Raw genomic sequence first — 16680 nt, 5'->3', positions numbered from 1 at the left:
GGATTCGTTTTTGTATGTTTTATTGTGAGTGCGTAAAAGTGGCGTAATACCTCTGACAACATTGTTGACCACAGTGACCTGGGAGTCAGAAATGCTTCCAGGGGTCTTCCCCATGCTGTTCCCATGTCATTTGAGCACTGTTCCCATCGATTTGGGCAATTTTTAGGCCCTCTGCTGACCGCCGGGGGGAGCCGCCTGAAAAATGCTCGAGTTTCCCATAGACTTACATTGGGCTCGTTGCTCAGGTCGAGTACCCGAGTATTCCAATGTGCTCGACCCGAACAACGAGTACCCGAGCATTTTAGTGCTCACTCATCACTAATGGTCACCTGATGACTGCTCACACTGCTTCAGTGGCGTATAATAGAGGGCACCAATATAAATTTTTGCCCTGGGTGCAGAAAAACCTTGATTTTTCCTCTGCCTTAAATGTTGGCCTTTGCAGGAGTTTTAGAGCTAAAAAGGAAAAAGAAACCTCTGACAGCTAAATGAAATATTAAGAATTTTATCAGCACAGAATTTTGGATCATCATGGAGCTCTTTTGGAATACTTGAGAATCTTTTCATTTGCATTTGTGGTATTCCTTGATATTTCTATTGCTATTCTTCTTGTCCCTACACTGTCTGTCATTGTTAGCATTGATTGGACAGTGTCAGACTTTAGGGACCTACCCCCAACAGGTAACACCAAATTTAATCATACATGTATAGGAGAAATAACAGAGAAATGGAAGCATATACTCCAAAATTTATATAAGGCCACGTTCACATGTTCAGTGTTTTACATCAGTATTTGTAAACCAAAAAGCAGGAGTGGAACAATCAGAGGAAAAGTATCATAGAAACTCGTCACCACTTCTGTATTTATCACTCACTCCTGGTTTTGTCTTATTAATACTGATGTAAAATACTGAACTTGTGAATGTGGCGTAATATTGGGAATTCACTATTTTCCTAAATAGGCATTGTCTTGTTTAAATAAATAACGTATATGTTATAGTTAATCTCACCTCACATGAATCCCGTTTATTGTCTCCTGCACAGATTATGTTGGCAGTGACCTCTCCATGATAGTAGTCCCGACGGTTGCATACCTCTAGGCTAATCACTGGGACCAATACCTCATGTAAGACATCTGGCTTCTTTCCAGTCTTCTTGATTTTTCCCCAGCCAGCTACCATACAAAGTGTATTTTCTTTAATCACGATATCTTCAGTCTGGTAACGTAGAGGGCTTATTGCTTCGCTGAGTGGAACCTTTTCTGGTAGCTTTGTAAAAAGGGTTAAGCCAAGTTAAAATATATTGGTTGCGGAACATTGAAACTGGGAAAAGACATCTTTAAGCATTAGACCTAAATGTTAATCAGTTTTCATTTTTATTTAACCTCAGTTAATGTGTAACTTTTTACCACAGTTTTCCATTACTATGTTGTATGGACTACCACAAGGCCGCACAAGTAGTGCTTATGGCTCCCTAGTACAGAGCAGTAGGTGCCACTCTACTGGTACAATACACATGGCTCTACCATATGCAGAAGGTATTCTGATTATCATAGACAAAGTGACAATATTTTTATAAGGCGCATAGTCTTACCTTCAGAAGAAGCAAATCATGCCGTTTATTAGATGTGTTATACTCAGGATGTATTACTTGAATGTCAATATCATAAACTAACTTTTTGGGGTCAGACAGAGATTTAATACCCAGGACAGCTTGCAGAGTTGTATTGATGCTGAAAGATTAGAATAAATAAATGTTAATTTATTCTCATTGACTTTTTCAAGCACATCACAATAAATCTTGTATACTTGCCAGTTATCCCCTTTTTTGTTATCTAAACAAAACCCTTTTATTTTCTTTATGTTCCTTAACAGATGGCACTCTCTCCTAAAAATCTCATATTTTAATACTATCCACCACGTACCAGAAAAAAAACATTGCTGGATACGGTCTAGTCTGACCGACCTATGAGAACTTACTATTTTGACAATAATGCTTTTTTTCATACATTGACAGTTCTGCATAGCGAAAAGCAGGTGTCCGGGTCTTTTGTATTGATGGTTTATCATTAGGATAGGACATCAATATCTGATTGGTGGGAGTGCGGCACCCCCACCGATGGTGGAGATGTGTTCAGCTGTGGAGCAAAAGTACACAGCTTTTTGATCTGCATTGTGGCTTCGGCCCCTGTTGATTCGAATAGGGGTCAGATGTGCAGTACCTAGCAGTGGCCACTATACAGTTGATGAAGCTGTGTTGTGTAGCTCTACCACTAACCATATCCGGCTGCCACCGGCACAGCTGATCAGCGGATGTGAAGGGTGACCCCAATGATGGAATATTGATGACCTATCCTAAGAATAGGCCATCAATGTAGAAGTCCTGGACAGCCCCATTAAGGAGGCCAATCCCATTTTGTTTAAATGATTATTACCAAAAAGTTGAGTTGCTCATCACTATTTGGGTGACCACAGGTATTAACTATGTTCTTGTGGAAAAAACTAGCAACATGTGTTCAATACCCTCTGAGCACCATTGCAGAGGAAAATAAAGCATTACATAGCTCACACTGAAAACAGTGGGTTGTCCATATAAAGAATAGACATTCTTCCTCTTAAGCAAGAGACACTTTTTATAACTACTCTCTGCTATAGCTCTAACAAATAAACATCCTGAATGTTGTTTCTTTTTTCCAGTACTACGATGGATTTTCAAAGTAAGTACTCCAGCCTTATCAGGGCTAAGATATTTAAAGGGATTGTCCATTACTCAGATATTGATTATCTGCAGATTAGTTGGAGTCTGACACTTGGCATACCCACCTATCAGGATTTTGCATCTCTAACGGTGTCCAAATGTACAAAATGTACAGAGATGGAAAACCACAGCTGAACATTGTGGGTTTTGGATGTTGGCTCCCACCAATCTTATATTCATGATTAGTGTTGGTACAAATTAATTCTCATGTCCTATTCCATTTGCCATAAAAGTGGTCTGTGGCTTCGGGAGAATCGCCTCTTGCTTGACAGCATCCACAGCTCTTCTTTTGATTAGCTGGCTTGTCGCAATGTCACATTTGTGTCACGCCATAAGGATGACGTGGCATCAGGCCAGCTGGTCAAAAGAAGATCTGTGGATGTCAACAAAAAAGAAGCGGCGCTTTGCTTCTGTGCAGCCGCCATAGATCAATGTCTTGGCCAATGAAATGGAATGTGTGAATAGATTTTCACCAGCTCTACTGATTACCTGGTCTTAGATCATCAATATTGAAGAACTAGCCAACTCCTTTAATGATATATTCAGTTCGTATTGTGAAATCTGGTGACCAAACCATGTTAAATAGTACCTGCCACATAAACTACACCCATGTAGTACCGCTCACTTTCCTGCGCACCCGATATTGATGAGGACCTATACTGCCCACAGCAAATCAGCAGTATTCCCTAGTTTTATTCTCTCCAGGCCTTGCTGCCAGTGTACTACCACCGTTATTTAGAATTTGATCTAGTGCCTTTAAAATTTCACCCTACAGTATAATAGAATTTGTGCCAGTATTTAGACATGAATATGCATATGTAAAATTCCTACTTTTATGCAATCACAAAACACATTTATCTGAGATTTTAACGAGCTGCCCAGGTCGCATTTAAACAATTATACCAGCATGTCAGGTAAGATAGTACATACTATATGACCCTCATCATAGTTATGATATGCTTGGTTCTGGATTGGTTCTAGATAATTGGATTGTTTGACTTGAAATAGTTAAAAGGGTTTTACAGACTTGAAGACCTATCTACAGGATGGACAATGAACATCAAACCAATAGGCTTCTGACTCCTGGCACCCCCACAGATCAGCTTACTAAAGGGGTCACCATGCTAAAAGGTGAGCCCTGTAACTGGAGCTGCAGAGGATTTATCAGTTGAAGAAAAACCATGCCCATGAAGTTCAATTGAGAAATGGGAAACTATAAAGGAAATGATAATGGAGATAAAGGAGACGGGGTATAATGGCTATTTTTTCTATTTTTATGCAGGATGCAGCAAGGCCCTTTAGTGTTGGTTGGGAGAATTGGGGAGCCTATCTTGTGGGGTGCACTTATGGGTGTCATCAATAGGCTGTTAGCCAGATACTGTGCATCACACGTATCTGTGTGACTGGCGTCCTATGCAAGCCTCATCAGTGTACATTTTTAATACTACACAGCCATCCCATCCATGAATTGGTAGGTTAGCGAGTGGCTGTTGTTGCATCAGTATTTTTCACCTCTGCTGCCCCGCTTCTATCATGGGGGTCTGCTGCATCCTGCTAGTGCATTGATAATCTAACCTGGTGTTGGTAAGGCTGTTTTCTTTTCTGTGATGTTTTTTGTGACATTAAGGTATATACAACACACGAAAAACTGGGGCATATGCATCACAGGACACACTGGAGCATATAAATCACAAGAGACGCTGAGGCATATAGTATAAATCACAAGAGATGATGGGGTATATACATCACAGGAGACGTTAGAGCATATACATTTCAGGACAAGCTGGGTTATATACATCACAGTAGACACCGGGGCATATACATCACAGGAAATGCTGGGGCATATGCATCACAGCAGGAGACCCTTTGGCATATACATCACAGCAGAAAACGCGGGGTCATATACATCACATGCTTACAGATTTATCCCCTAAAATTACAATTTTATTCAATTATGATTAAAACCAAAACACAAAAATACCCCTATAATGTAAATAAAAATAAAAAATACCATTTTTGAGTGCTTAATCAGATAGTTTCTATAGTGTGGTATATAATACAGATAGAAGGCTGCTGCATAATATACTTAGTTAACTATTCAACTACACCCTCTATTGCAGTTGGCAACAGATAAATAGAGAATTGTTAGGATTTCTCAGAACTCGTATATATTAATATTCAGTTTGTCCCTGTGCTTATTCCTTGTCTTGCCACAGAGTTTGGCACCTTAAATAAAATGCGCAATATGGCGCCCCCGCTCACCATTGGCTATCCCTATATCACCCTCAACTTGTATTACAATCTGATCCACCATATAGACAGATACGTTTTATAATGGATTGACCCATGCTTTCTGATGTAGATTTGTTTATTGAGGGGATGAATTACCCTCTGGATAGAGATGTGGATCTCTTAATGGACACGTGTCTTTTTAGGATGTTATACTCAAGTTTCTACAAGGGGTATATCTTTACTGTCCTATCCAAAATTACTACTTTTTAGTGTGGTATGATCTGCTTAAAATATTAGTTGTTTTCAAAGTGTATCTAATGTAATTTATTGTGGTAGTTTTGGTTCACATTAATGTTAGCTATATCAGATTGTAATTCAGGTTGAGGGTGATATAGGGATAGCCGACGGTGAGCTATGGGTCCATAGTGCTTATTTTGTTTAGGGTGCCAACCTTCGCGGCAAGGCAGGGGATAAGCACAGGGACAAACTAAATATTGATATCTTTGTCTTTAAGCTCTAAGAAATCCTTCCCCTTCCCTATTTATCTGTTACCAACCGCAATAGAGGGTTTAGTTGAATGGTTAACTAAATATATTATGCAGCAGCCTTCTATCTGTATCGTATACCACACTATTGACACTATCTGATTATACACTTAAAAATTGTACGAGTGTTTTTTTTTATGTTTATTTACTTTATAGGGGTATTTTTGTATTTTGGTTTTAATCTTAATTGAATAAAATTGTAATTTTAGGGGAAAAACTGTAAGCAAGTTATTAATAATCCTTGGATACATATCCATTTTTGTAAACTGGCATATACATCACAGAAGGAAATGCTGGGGTATCACAGGAGAAGCAGGGGCATATACAGTTGTGCTCAAAAGTTTACATACCCGGCAGAATTTTTCCTTTCTTGGCCTTGTTTCAGAGAATATGAATGATAACAAAAACACTCTGCATTCATGGTTGTTGGTTGGGTGAAGCCAGTTGTGAAACTACTGTGGTTTCTCTTTTTAAATCTTAATAACAACCAAAACATCCAAATGACCCTGATCAAAACTTCACATACCCCAGTTCTTAATACAGTGTATTGCCCCCTCTAACATCAATGACAGCTTGAAGTCTTTTGTGGTAGTTGTGGATGAGGTTCTTTATTTTCTCAGATGGTAAAGCTGCCCATTCTTCTTGGCAAAAAGCCTCCAGTTCCTGTAAATTCCTGGGCTGTCTAGCATGAACTGCGCACTTGAGATCTCCCTAGAGTGGCTTAATGATATTGAGGTCAGGAGACTGAGATGGCCACTCCAGAACCTTCACTTTTTTCTGCTGTAGCCAATGACAGGTCAACTTGGCCTTGTGTTTTGGATTGTTGTCATGTTGGAACGTCCAAGTACATCCCATGCGAAGCTTCCAGGCTGATGAGTGCAAATTTGCCTCCAGTATTTGCCGATAACGTGCTGTATTCATCTTTCCTTCAACTTTTACCAAGTTTCCTGTGCTTTTGTAGCTCACACATCCTCAAAACATCAGCGATCCACCTCCGTGCTTTACTATAGGAATGGTGTTCATTTCATCATAGGCCTTGTTAACCTCTCTCCAAATGTAACATTTATGGTTGTGGCCAAAAAGTTCAATTTTGGTCTCATCACTCCAAATTACCTTGTTCCTGAAGTTTTGAGGCTTGTTTCTGTGCTGTTTGGCATATTGTAGGTGAGATACTTTGTGGCATTTTCACAGTAATGGCTTTCTTCTGGCGACTCGACCATGCAGCCCATTTTTCTTTAAGTGCCTCCTTATTGTGCATCTTGAAACAGCCACACCGCTAGTTTTCAGACAGTCCTGAATTTCAGCTGATGTTATTTGTGGGTTTTTCTTTGCATCCCGAACAATTTTCCTGGCAGTTGCGGCCAAAATTTTTGTTGTTCTACTTGACCATTGTTTGGTTTTTGCAGAGCCCCTGATTTTCCATTTGTTAATCACAGTTTGAACACTGCTGACTGGCATTATCAATTCCTTGGATATTTTTTTGTATCCCTTTCCTGTGTGATACAGTTCAACTACATTTTCCCGTAGATCCGTTGACAATACTTTTGCTTTCCCCATGACTCACAATCCAGAAACGTCAGTGGCTGGATGAAAGTTGCAAGAGTCTGTCTGTATCCCAGATACTCACTCAGCTTTTATGCACACACACTGATTACAAGCAAACAGGTCCTACGTGAAGATGTTATCTTTAGTAGCCATTCAAACCCATTTGTGTCAAATTCTGTGCATGTTATCAGGCCAAAATCATGATCAGGGTCATTTGGATGTTTTTGGTTGTCATTAAGATTTAAAAAGAGAAAACACAGTAGTTTGACACTAAATGGCTTTACACAACCAATAACCATGAGTGGAGAAAAAGGTTTTTGTTAGCATTCATATTCTCTGAAACAAGGCCAAGAAAGGAAAAATTCTGCCGGGGTATGTAAACTTTTGAGCACAACTGCACGTACAATCAGGAGATGCTGGGGCATATAAATCACAGCAGGAGATGCTGGGGGATCACAGCAGGAGACAGCAGCATTAGGACGTACGTCTTCATTGCATGGGCCTGCATGTGCTTGTTGTGTAAAGGGCAATTAAAGGACCGATGGCCGGCAAGGCGTTTTGCTGGTCGAGGACTGTGTTCCATGGGAATCTGCCCAGGGGCCGGAGAAAAGGATATCGACTCGAGGGCTGGAGGTTCCCCACCCCTGCTTTAAATTATGAAAACCATTATTATGAATTGAATTAGTAAATTTATACCTTTCTGGCTTACAATGTGCGGCACTCAGCACCCACTCATCTGATATTAGCAGTCCACCGCATGAGTGTTTTCCTTCCACTTGCAATGAAACCATATAAGGTCTAAACTGTTGGGACTCACTTCCACCAAGGATTCGACCACGTGGGTAGCACTCTGATTGGAGAGAAAACAATATATATACAGCATATATATATATATAATCTATTTATCCATCTACAGTGCTTTAGCATACACTTCAACAGATTTGTCAGAAAACCTTTGTTTTCCTATTAGAGTCAATATTTTGTATAGGATACAATGCTACAACATACTCCCACAAATATGGGCCATTGATTGTAAACAAGATTTGTTATTTTGCACACCCCAAAAAAGTAATTTTCCTAACAAACTCATTCAAGACCATATTGGAAAAATGGGTACATCCCAATGAAAATCTTAGGAACAAAGCTAAAGTTTAGAGTACAAAATTCGAATTAACAAGATTCGAACAATAGCTAAGTCTAATTATTCATTAAACAGATGTCCAGCAGAGAGTTGGCTATAAAAGAGAGTTACTTAGCAAAAAAAAATCCTTTCCCATTTCATGCTGTCAGCAATGGCACTACATGGATGAGAAATATCACATGACCTGAGAAAGAAAATAATTTCTTTACACAAGAAAGCTGAAGGCTACAAGACCAGCAAAGCTATAGGCTGAGTTTACACGATGCGTTTTTAATGCGTTTCCGCGGCGTTTTTGCAGTTGCGTAAATGCCGCGGAAACGCATTAAAAACGCATGGTAGAAGGGCAGCAATGTTCCCCAATTGAAATCCGCATGTGCTGTGCCCGTGATGCGGATTTTTCTACAGCGTAAACGCTGCGCTCAAAAATCCGCAGCATGTCAATTAATTTTGCGGAAACGCTGCTTTTTTGGCGCCATTGACTTGCATTAGACCACATGGAATCCGCATCACTGTATATGTTGATGCGCATTCCATGCGGTCTAATGTGTGGATGGTACCCGGGTGTGGATGAGAGGACTCTCATCCAGACCCAGGTACCATTAAAAAAAAAAGAATTAAATAAAAAATATATATATACTCACCTTCTGACGGCCCGTGCAGCGCTCCTGCTTGGTTCCCGGCACTTCGCGGTTGAATGAAGAAGGACCTTCGCTGACGTCAGAGTCATGTGACGGGTCACGTGACGCTGACGTCGGCAGGTCCTTCAGTCTTCACTGCCGGCAGCCGGGACCGAGCGAAGCAGGACACCGGGGGCCATCAGAGGGTAAAGTATATATTTATTTTTTATTTTTTGACATTCACACACTATATAAATCCATGCTGTTTGCATGGATTTATATAGTGTGAAGTTGACAAGCACTTTCCAAGTGATGCTAAAATCGCTTGGGAAGCGCTTCATTTCCGCATGTCCCTGGCAGGAAACCGCATGTACAATCCGCATGCGTTTTTTCCTGCCAGGGAGATGCAGAAATGCTCAGGAAAAAATCCTGAGCATTTCTGCATCGTGTGCACATACTCTTACTTGTCAAAATACTGGAGCAAAAGCGATACAAAAATGTAACAAAAATGGAACTGCAAACATCTCACAGAAACATCCAGGATCACCACAAAAGTTAACACCTAAACAGGAGCGTCTTCTGATGAAAAGGGTTGAAGAAAATCGGCAAGTTCACTGCAGTTAGCTAAAGACAGTGACGTACCGCCAATGGCGGCAGGTCACGTGACTGCTATGGGGCCCGTGAGCCGGGGGGCCCCATAGCAGTCGCCTGCACCGTGTACCTGCATCGGGGTTCCCGCCACCCTTGCATCGGGCCCCCCCCCGCTCCTGCCCCCCTGATCCGCCGGCGCTGCATGCTGCAACTAGATTGCCGGCACTTCCTCAGACATAGCTGCGTGCTATGCGGCTGTGTATGGTAGTAATGACTAGTGTTGAGCCACCCCTGTAGTGTTAGAGTTCGGTTCGGTTCGTCGAACACCCGTATGTTCGCCGAACTATTCGTCGAACTGTTCGTCGAACACCTTCGAACACCGTTAAAACCAATGGCAGGCAAACAAAAACACATAGAAACACATAGAAAACACCTTCAAAGGTGTCCAAAAGCTGACAAACTGCCCAGAAGACACAACTAACACATGGAAAAGTGACAAGTACATATAGTCATACAAAAAGAAAAGAGGTGGAGGAGTAAAAGGAGGGGGAGACACAGATATAGGCATGTCATGCCCTTCTAAAACCGAAAAAGTGCGAAGCCGACACGGCCAGTCCGTTCCTGCCCGTGCGACCTCCGTGTCGCCGGGTTTGTGCCAGAGCTGCGGTGGACCCTGACGGCCAGCCCCCCTCTCCCAATACTGGTGCCTGTCCGCTGGTGGGTCGAGCGAGCCCCCCTGTGGTGGAGGCAGGTCTAAGCTTTTTAATTTAAATTGTCTCTCTAATTTGAATGAATATACTTTAAATCCTTTTACAAGGATCTATTGGAGGGCAAGTCTCATGCCAGCAGCCGCGTAATTCCAGCTCCAGTAGCGTCCACTAAAGCTGCTGCAGTTAAAAAGCTTTTATAAGGATCGAGCTCGGCGGTCCACCGCAAGGCGTCCTACCGCCAGTCCCAGCACCTATGCCTCCCGGGGTCCCGAAGCATTTCCTTTGAAAAAATGAAGTGTCCAAACTACAGGTGGTGTAGCTTGCTTAACAGCTGGGATAATCCGCTGACTAGCAGACACTGCTACTAGGCACAAAGTATTTCCTGGGCTAGATGCAGTTAAAAATTTGTAATTAGATACTCTCGTTGGATGCTGAGAAAGCATTCCATAGAGTCTCCTGGCACGCCATATATTATTCTCTTAAAAAGCTTGGGGTAGGGGTCTAGGGGACCTTTTTATAGCCAAATTCACGTCCCTGTATTGCAATACGTCACCTAGGCTGAAGATAAATGGAACTGTAGCACCCCGAGGGCTTGGTTGCTACAGAGGTATTGCACCTCACCCAGAGGTGTGATATCTCACTCTCAGGTAAGGATGGAGTGTGGATCAGGACCCCGACACCTGCATGCATTACACCACATTGCTGTGGGGCAGGGCGACCAATATGCCCCCGAGATGGGCACGACAGTCCCTGTCCCTGGCTGCAGTGAGGGGAGGGAACACCGAGGAAGGGGAACCCTGTAGTGCAGGAGCAGGGAGGAAGCAGTTCCTCGGTGCATTGAGAAGGGAGTATAAAAGGTGGGCACCATCTTAGTTCAGTGCAGAGAAGTCTGAGCAGAAGTGACAGGGAGCAGGGGCTCTGCATGAGGTCTGCTCCGGAGGCGGGCCTAGTAACAGAGGCCCAGGCCTGGAAGAGGGAGAAGGAAGGAAGAGGAGCGGAGAAGGCTCTAGGAACGAGGAACGAAGGGATCCCAGGGGTGCGGACGGGCGAGTCGCCACCGCACGCCCGAATCCACCTGCGTGGAGGGGTCAGGCCAAAGGGGGAGACCGGTCCTCGAAACTAGTGGAGACGGGAAACGACCCTCAGCTAGAAACCGGAGGCTGTGACATTTTATGTGGCGCAGCCCCTCGCTACACCTGCTAGGAAGGCACCACATAGGGTCAGGGAAACTGGCGCCAAGTTTACCAAGAGGAGGCCCGAGGCAGCCGGACAGAAGCGTTGGTAAGAAAGGCCAGACAAAGGACACACAAAGGGGGTCCTGTGAAGCGCTCCAAAGTTATCTGGGAGTTGTCTGAGCCCCTCACCTGGTGAGCACAGTGCGACGTGGGCAGCGGTTACCTGCAGAAGTGGTCTGGATAATAAGAACTGTGAGTAAAGGCCCTGGACTGCACCACTGACTACGTGTCGTTACTGCTGCTGCCCTGCACCATCACCCCCATCTTCCGCATACACTGCCCTGAGGCTATACTCCTCCCGTGGGGAGTTATACTACGCTCTGCTGCCCCCACAACACCAGCCTCAGTGGTCTGCCCTGCAGCGGCGGTTCACTCTGACCGCAATCCACGGGTGGCGTAGTCGGACATTTAAACATCAAAACCACATAAATAGTTCCGCCACTGGTTTGACTGCCCTGAGCCATGGGACCGGGTCGCCGCTACGGAGACTACAACCACCAGCATCCACCAAAAAGGGTCCGGCTCCGGGTGTCCCAAGGCCCAGGGGGTGCGTCAGAACATTTTCATCACCTTTCATAATCACCAATGGGACAAGGCAGGGATGTCCTCTGTCCCCTCTCTTATACATCCTAGTGATGGAGCACCTGCTCTCATCAATTCGCCATAACCCCAATATTAGGTGGATTGAGGTGGGAGGCACCGAGTACAAGTGCTCTGCATTTGCTGATGATGTCCTAGTATATATCAATCACATATATCCATCCCTGCTGTTATGGCTGAAATAGATCACTTTGTTACATGGTCAAATTTTAAAATCAATGCAGCGAAGTTTGAGGCCCTCGATGTCTCCCTCCCCAAATCCATACAGGATTCCATCCAGTCCAACTTTCCCTTTGCCTGGCCCTCACAGGGTATCAAATACTTAGGAATTCCTATTCATAGAGACCTCTCCCGTCTATGTTATCTTAATTTTGGGCCCTTTATTGAACAACTCCATACAGACCACGGTTGGCAAGTTAGAACTGTAAGATTCACTACGTGAACCACTGGTGTTTTGTGGAAAAGCACATGTACACTGTGTTCCAAATTATTATGCAAAAAGTGTTTAGGTGTGATAAGGGAAGAACTTGTTTGTTTGTCAGTTAAACTCATTGATGGTGATGTGTGTCAGGGCTCTTTATATCACTGTAAGCAATTGCAGACACCTGTGCTAATTAGTTTGGCAGGTGTGTCCAATGAAAGGCAAGACTACTTAAGAAGGCTGCCCCACATTATTAAGCAGCCTACATTTTCTGCCAAAATGGGAAAGAAAAAGGATGTGTCGGCTGCTGAGAAGCAACGAATTGTGGAGTGTTTAGGTCAAGGCATGACTACAATCAACATTGCCAAGACACTTCATCCTGATCATCGCACAATCAAGAAGTATGTAGCTGATTCACAGTACACACGTGTGCGTGCTGATGAGGGAAAATTGAGGACTCTTTCCTACAGGCAATTACGTCAGGTTAAAAGAGCAGCGGCAAAAAAGCCTTGTCATAGCAGCAGAAAAGTTTTTGAAGCTGCTGGTGCCTCCAACGTCCCCCGAACAACAAGATGCAGAGTCCTTCAGAGGTTTGCAGCTGTGCGTAAGCCATCCTGTCGACCTCCTCTATCCACTGTACACAAGCGGAAACGGCTCCAGTGGGCCAAACAATACATGAAGACTGACTTCAAAACTGTTTTGTTCACCGATGAGTGCCGTGCAACGCTCGATGGTCCAGATGGATGGAGTGGAGGATGGTTGGTTGATGGACACCCCACGCAAACACGGCTACAGCGCCAACAAGGAGGAGGTGGATTAATGTTTTGGGCTGGAATCATGGGGAGAGAGATTGTCGGCCCCTTTAGGATCCCTGAAGGGGTAAAGATGAACTCCATAATGTATGTGGAGTTTCTCAAACAGCACATCCTGCCATGGTTCAAGAAGAAGAACCGTGTATTCCACAGCAAGATCATTTTCATGCATGATAATGCACCGTCTCATGCTGCACATAACACATCTGCATCTCTGGCTGATATGGGCATAAAAGGGGACAAACTTATGGTGTGACCCCCATGCTCCCCTGACCTCAACCCCATTGAGAACCTCTGGAGCATCATCAAAAGGAGTGTCTATGATGGCGGGAGGCAGTTCACATCTAAGCAACAGCTCTGGGACGGTATTCTGTCCTCATGCAAAACAATTGAAGCAGAAACCACCCAAAACCTGACAAATTCAATGGACAAGAGAGTTCAGAAGCTCCTTTCGAACAAGGGGTCCTATGTGCAAATGTAACATCACCTAGAATAAAGTTTTGAGTTGAAAACTGTTTGATTTCAGTTTCTAATAACCTGCTAATGCTTATAATTTCAAAAATGACCATTTTTTTGTTCTTTATTAAAATGAAAAGGTTGATCGAAGAGTGTGGGGGATCTAAGAGTGTGGCAACCCAGTAGTCAGGATTACTTCGAATTCTGACAATCTGAGGGTCATGTTGCAGGTAGTGCAGCAAGTAGGCACTCATGTGTCTTGCGCATCTCGGAGACCCAAAATTATTTTCCGGGCTAGATGCAGCTAAAAATTATTATTAATTTGAAAGCTGGTGGAGCTTAGTATAGATGGCCTAATAGAATCAGTGCTGCACACTGCTACAAAGCCCAAATTATTTTCCAGCCAAGATACAGATAAACATGATTAGTAATTTTAAATCTGGTGGAGCTTAGCATAGATGGCCTAATAGAATCAGTACTGCACACTGCTACAAAGCCCAAATTATTTTCCAGCCAAGATACAGATAAACATGATTAGTAATTTTAAAGCTTAAAATGGTTGGTGAGGTGATTTTAACAAATCATCAAGCTTTTACTCTCCCCAGGATGACACAGGGGTAGAAAAGTCGTTTCGGATCCATGATTTGTTCATCTTTATGAACGTGAGTCTGTCTACATTATCAGTGGAGAGCGACGTGCGCTTATCTGTCAGCACACCATCAGCAGCGCTGAACACACGTTCAGACAGAACGCTGGCTGCGGGGCATGACAAGATCTCCAAGGCGTAAGTGGCGAACTCCGGCCATTTATCCAGATTGGAAGCCCAAAAAGAGGAAGGGTCTAGTGACACAGTCATGGCTTCAATGTTTACTTGGAGATACTCCTGTACCATCGTCTCTAGGCGTTGACTATGTGTCAGACTTCTTGTCTCCTGTGGCCTTGCAAAGGATGGGCTACAAAAGTGGTGAAATGATTCCGCAAAATTGATGTTACCAGCATATACTGTGTTTCTGTTACGGTTTGAGTGCTGAACACTCGACCGTCCCACGGTTGGCAAGTTGGAACTGTGAGATTCACTACGTGCACCACTGGTGTTTTGTGGAAAAGCAAATGTAAGATTCTGCAACAGTCTCTGCTGATACTCCTGCATGCGTGCATCCCTTTCTATGGCAGGAATAATTTCTGCAAATTTACTTTTGTACCGGGGATCTAACAGTGTGGCAACCCAGTAGTCAGGATTATTTCTAATTCTCACAATTCGAGGGTCATGTTGCAGGTAGTGCAGCAAGAAAGCACTCATGTGTCTTGCGCATCCAGGAGCACCAAGTCCCTTTTGTGTTGGTGGCGAGGTAACAATCATGCTTCCTTCCTCTGTCCTCTCCCCCCAACCTCGCACAACAGAAATGTGATCAAGGTCTCCCTCATCTGATGAGTCTTCCATTAGTTCGTCCTCCACTTTTTCCTGGGCTCCTGCACCTTCCTCACTAGTTTGGCTGCTACCATGCGCCCTGGTAAAACCATCTCCCCCACCCTCACATGCCTGCCGCCTTGGTGCTGCCGACCGTCTGGACCTTGCAGATGTTAGCCCTTCCGCATACAACTCCTCCTCCTCTACTTCCTCCACCTCCTCTTGTGCCACCACCTGACTCCGAATTCTGTTTAACATGTGCTCCAGCATGTAAATCACCGGAATAGTCATGCTGATAATGGCATCGTCAGCACTAAACATCTTCGTCGCCATTTCAAAACTGTGCAGAAGGGTGCATAGGTCCCTGATCTGAGACCACTCCTCCAGCTTGATTTGCCCCACCTCTGGATCTCGTTGGCCCAGGCTATACGTCAGAACATATTGCACCAGGGCTTGTCGGTGCTGCCACAGTCGCTGCAACATGTGCAGAGTTGAATTCCACCGGGTAGGCACATCGCATTTTAGCCGGTGAAGTGGCAAGCCCAACGACTTCTGTAGAGATGTAAGTCACTGAGCTGCGGGATGCGAACGGCGGAAGTGAGCACACAGCGACCGTGCCCTATGCAGAAGGCCATCTAGTCCGGGATAGTGGCCTAAAAATTGCTGGACAACCAGGTTCCACACGTGAGCCATAAAAGGCACGTGTGTGACATTGCCCCGGCGAAGGGCCGCACCCAAGTTTGCAGCATTGTCGCACACGGCCTTCCCTGGTTTCAGGTCCAGTGGAGACAACCATTCATGAAACTGGTTCTCCAGAGCTGACCACAACTCCTCAGCTGTGTGACTCACATTTCCCAGACATTTCAAAGTAAAAACTGCCTGATGACGTTGAGCCCTGCTGCCAGCATAGTAAGTAGGTGTGCAGGATCCCTTCTGTGCAGTTAGAAAGCTTGTGGCATGACCAGACAGGCTTTGGGTGCAGGTGGAGGACCGAGAGGAGGTTGAGGAGGCAGAAGCAGTGGAGGAACTTTGAGATAAAGAGGATTGACGCACAACTCGTGGGGACGGCAAGACTTGGACAGCAGCCCCTTGTCCTGCTGTCACCATAGTCACCCAGTGCCCAGTCAGCGACATGTAACGCCCCTGTCCATGCCTACTCGTCCAAGTGTCTGTGGTGAAATGCACCCTGTCACACACAGAGTTTCTCAAAGAAGCGGTGATGTTGTGTGCGACATGCTGGTGGAGCGCAGGCACACCTTTCTTTGAGAAGTAGTGCCGACTGGGCATCTGGTACTGGGGCACTGCGACGGACATAAGGTCTCGAAAATCCTCTGTGTCCACCAGGCGGAAAGGAAACATTTCTGTAGCCAAGAGCTTGCAGATGGTGAAATTCAACCTCTTAGCTTTCTCATGGCTAGGAGGAAATGGTCTTTTACTTGTCCACATCTGAGGGACCGAGGGCTGGCTGTTGTGCTTAGACGGGGTTGAGAAGGGTGTCCCCGACAAACTGCCGGTCTGTGAGGAAGATGCAGGCAGACATGTTAGGTTGCCTAGATCCAAAGGTGGTGCTCTCGATGTCGGACAGCGCTCAACACCAGCTGGTGTTACCA

The 16680-nt window shown here is 44.5% G+C and overlaps 1 protein-coding gene across 1 annotated transcript in view; it reads right to left on the bottom strand.

The window, feature by feature from the left end:
• Positions 1 to 16680, bottom strand: part of LOC141168172 (serine protease ami-like) — a 151101-nt gene that overhangs the window by 34570 nt on the left and 99851 nt on the right. Inside the window, exons 2-4 of the mRNA XM_073655046.1 lie at positions 7776 to 7929; positions 1594 to 1732; positions 1011 to 1268 (exon numbers count right to left, since the gene is read on the bottom strand). Coding sequence (XP_073511147.1) covers positions 1011 to 1268; positions 1594 to 1732; positions 7776 to 7929 — 551 coding nt within the window. The remainder of the gene's footprint in view (positions 1 to 1010; positions 1269 to 1593; positions 1733 to 7775; positions 7930 to 16680) is intronic.

Source organism: Phyllobates terribilis, unplaced genomic scaffold (genome assembly GCF_046119375.1).
Source record: "Phyllobates terribilis strain yellow unplaced genomic scaffold, ASM4611937v1 Scaffold_1__5_contigs__length_1240528914, whole genome shotgun sequence".
In the NCBI taxonomy this organism is placed as follows: Eukaryota; Metazoa; Chordata; class Amphibia; order Anura; family Dendrobatidae; genus Phyllobates; species Phyllobates terribilis.
This window is presented reverse-complemented; position numbering and strand designations above follow the sequence as displayed.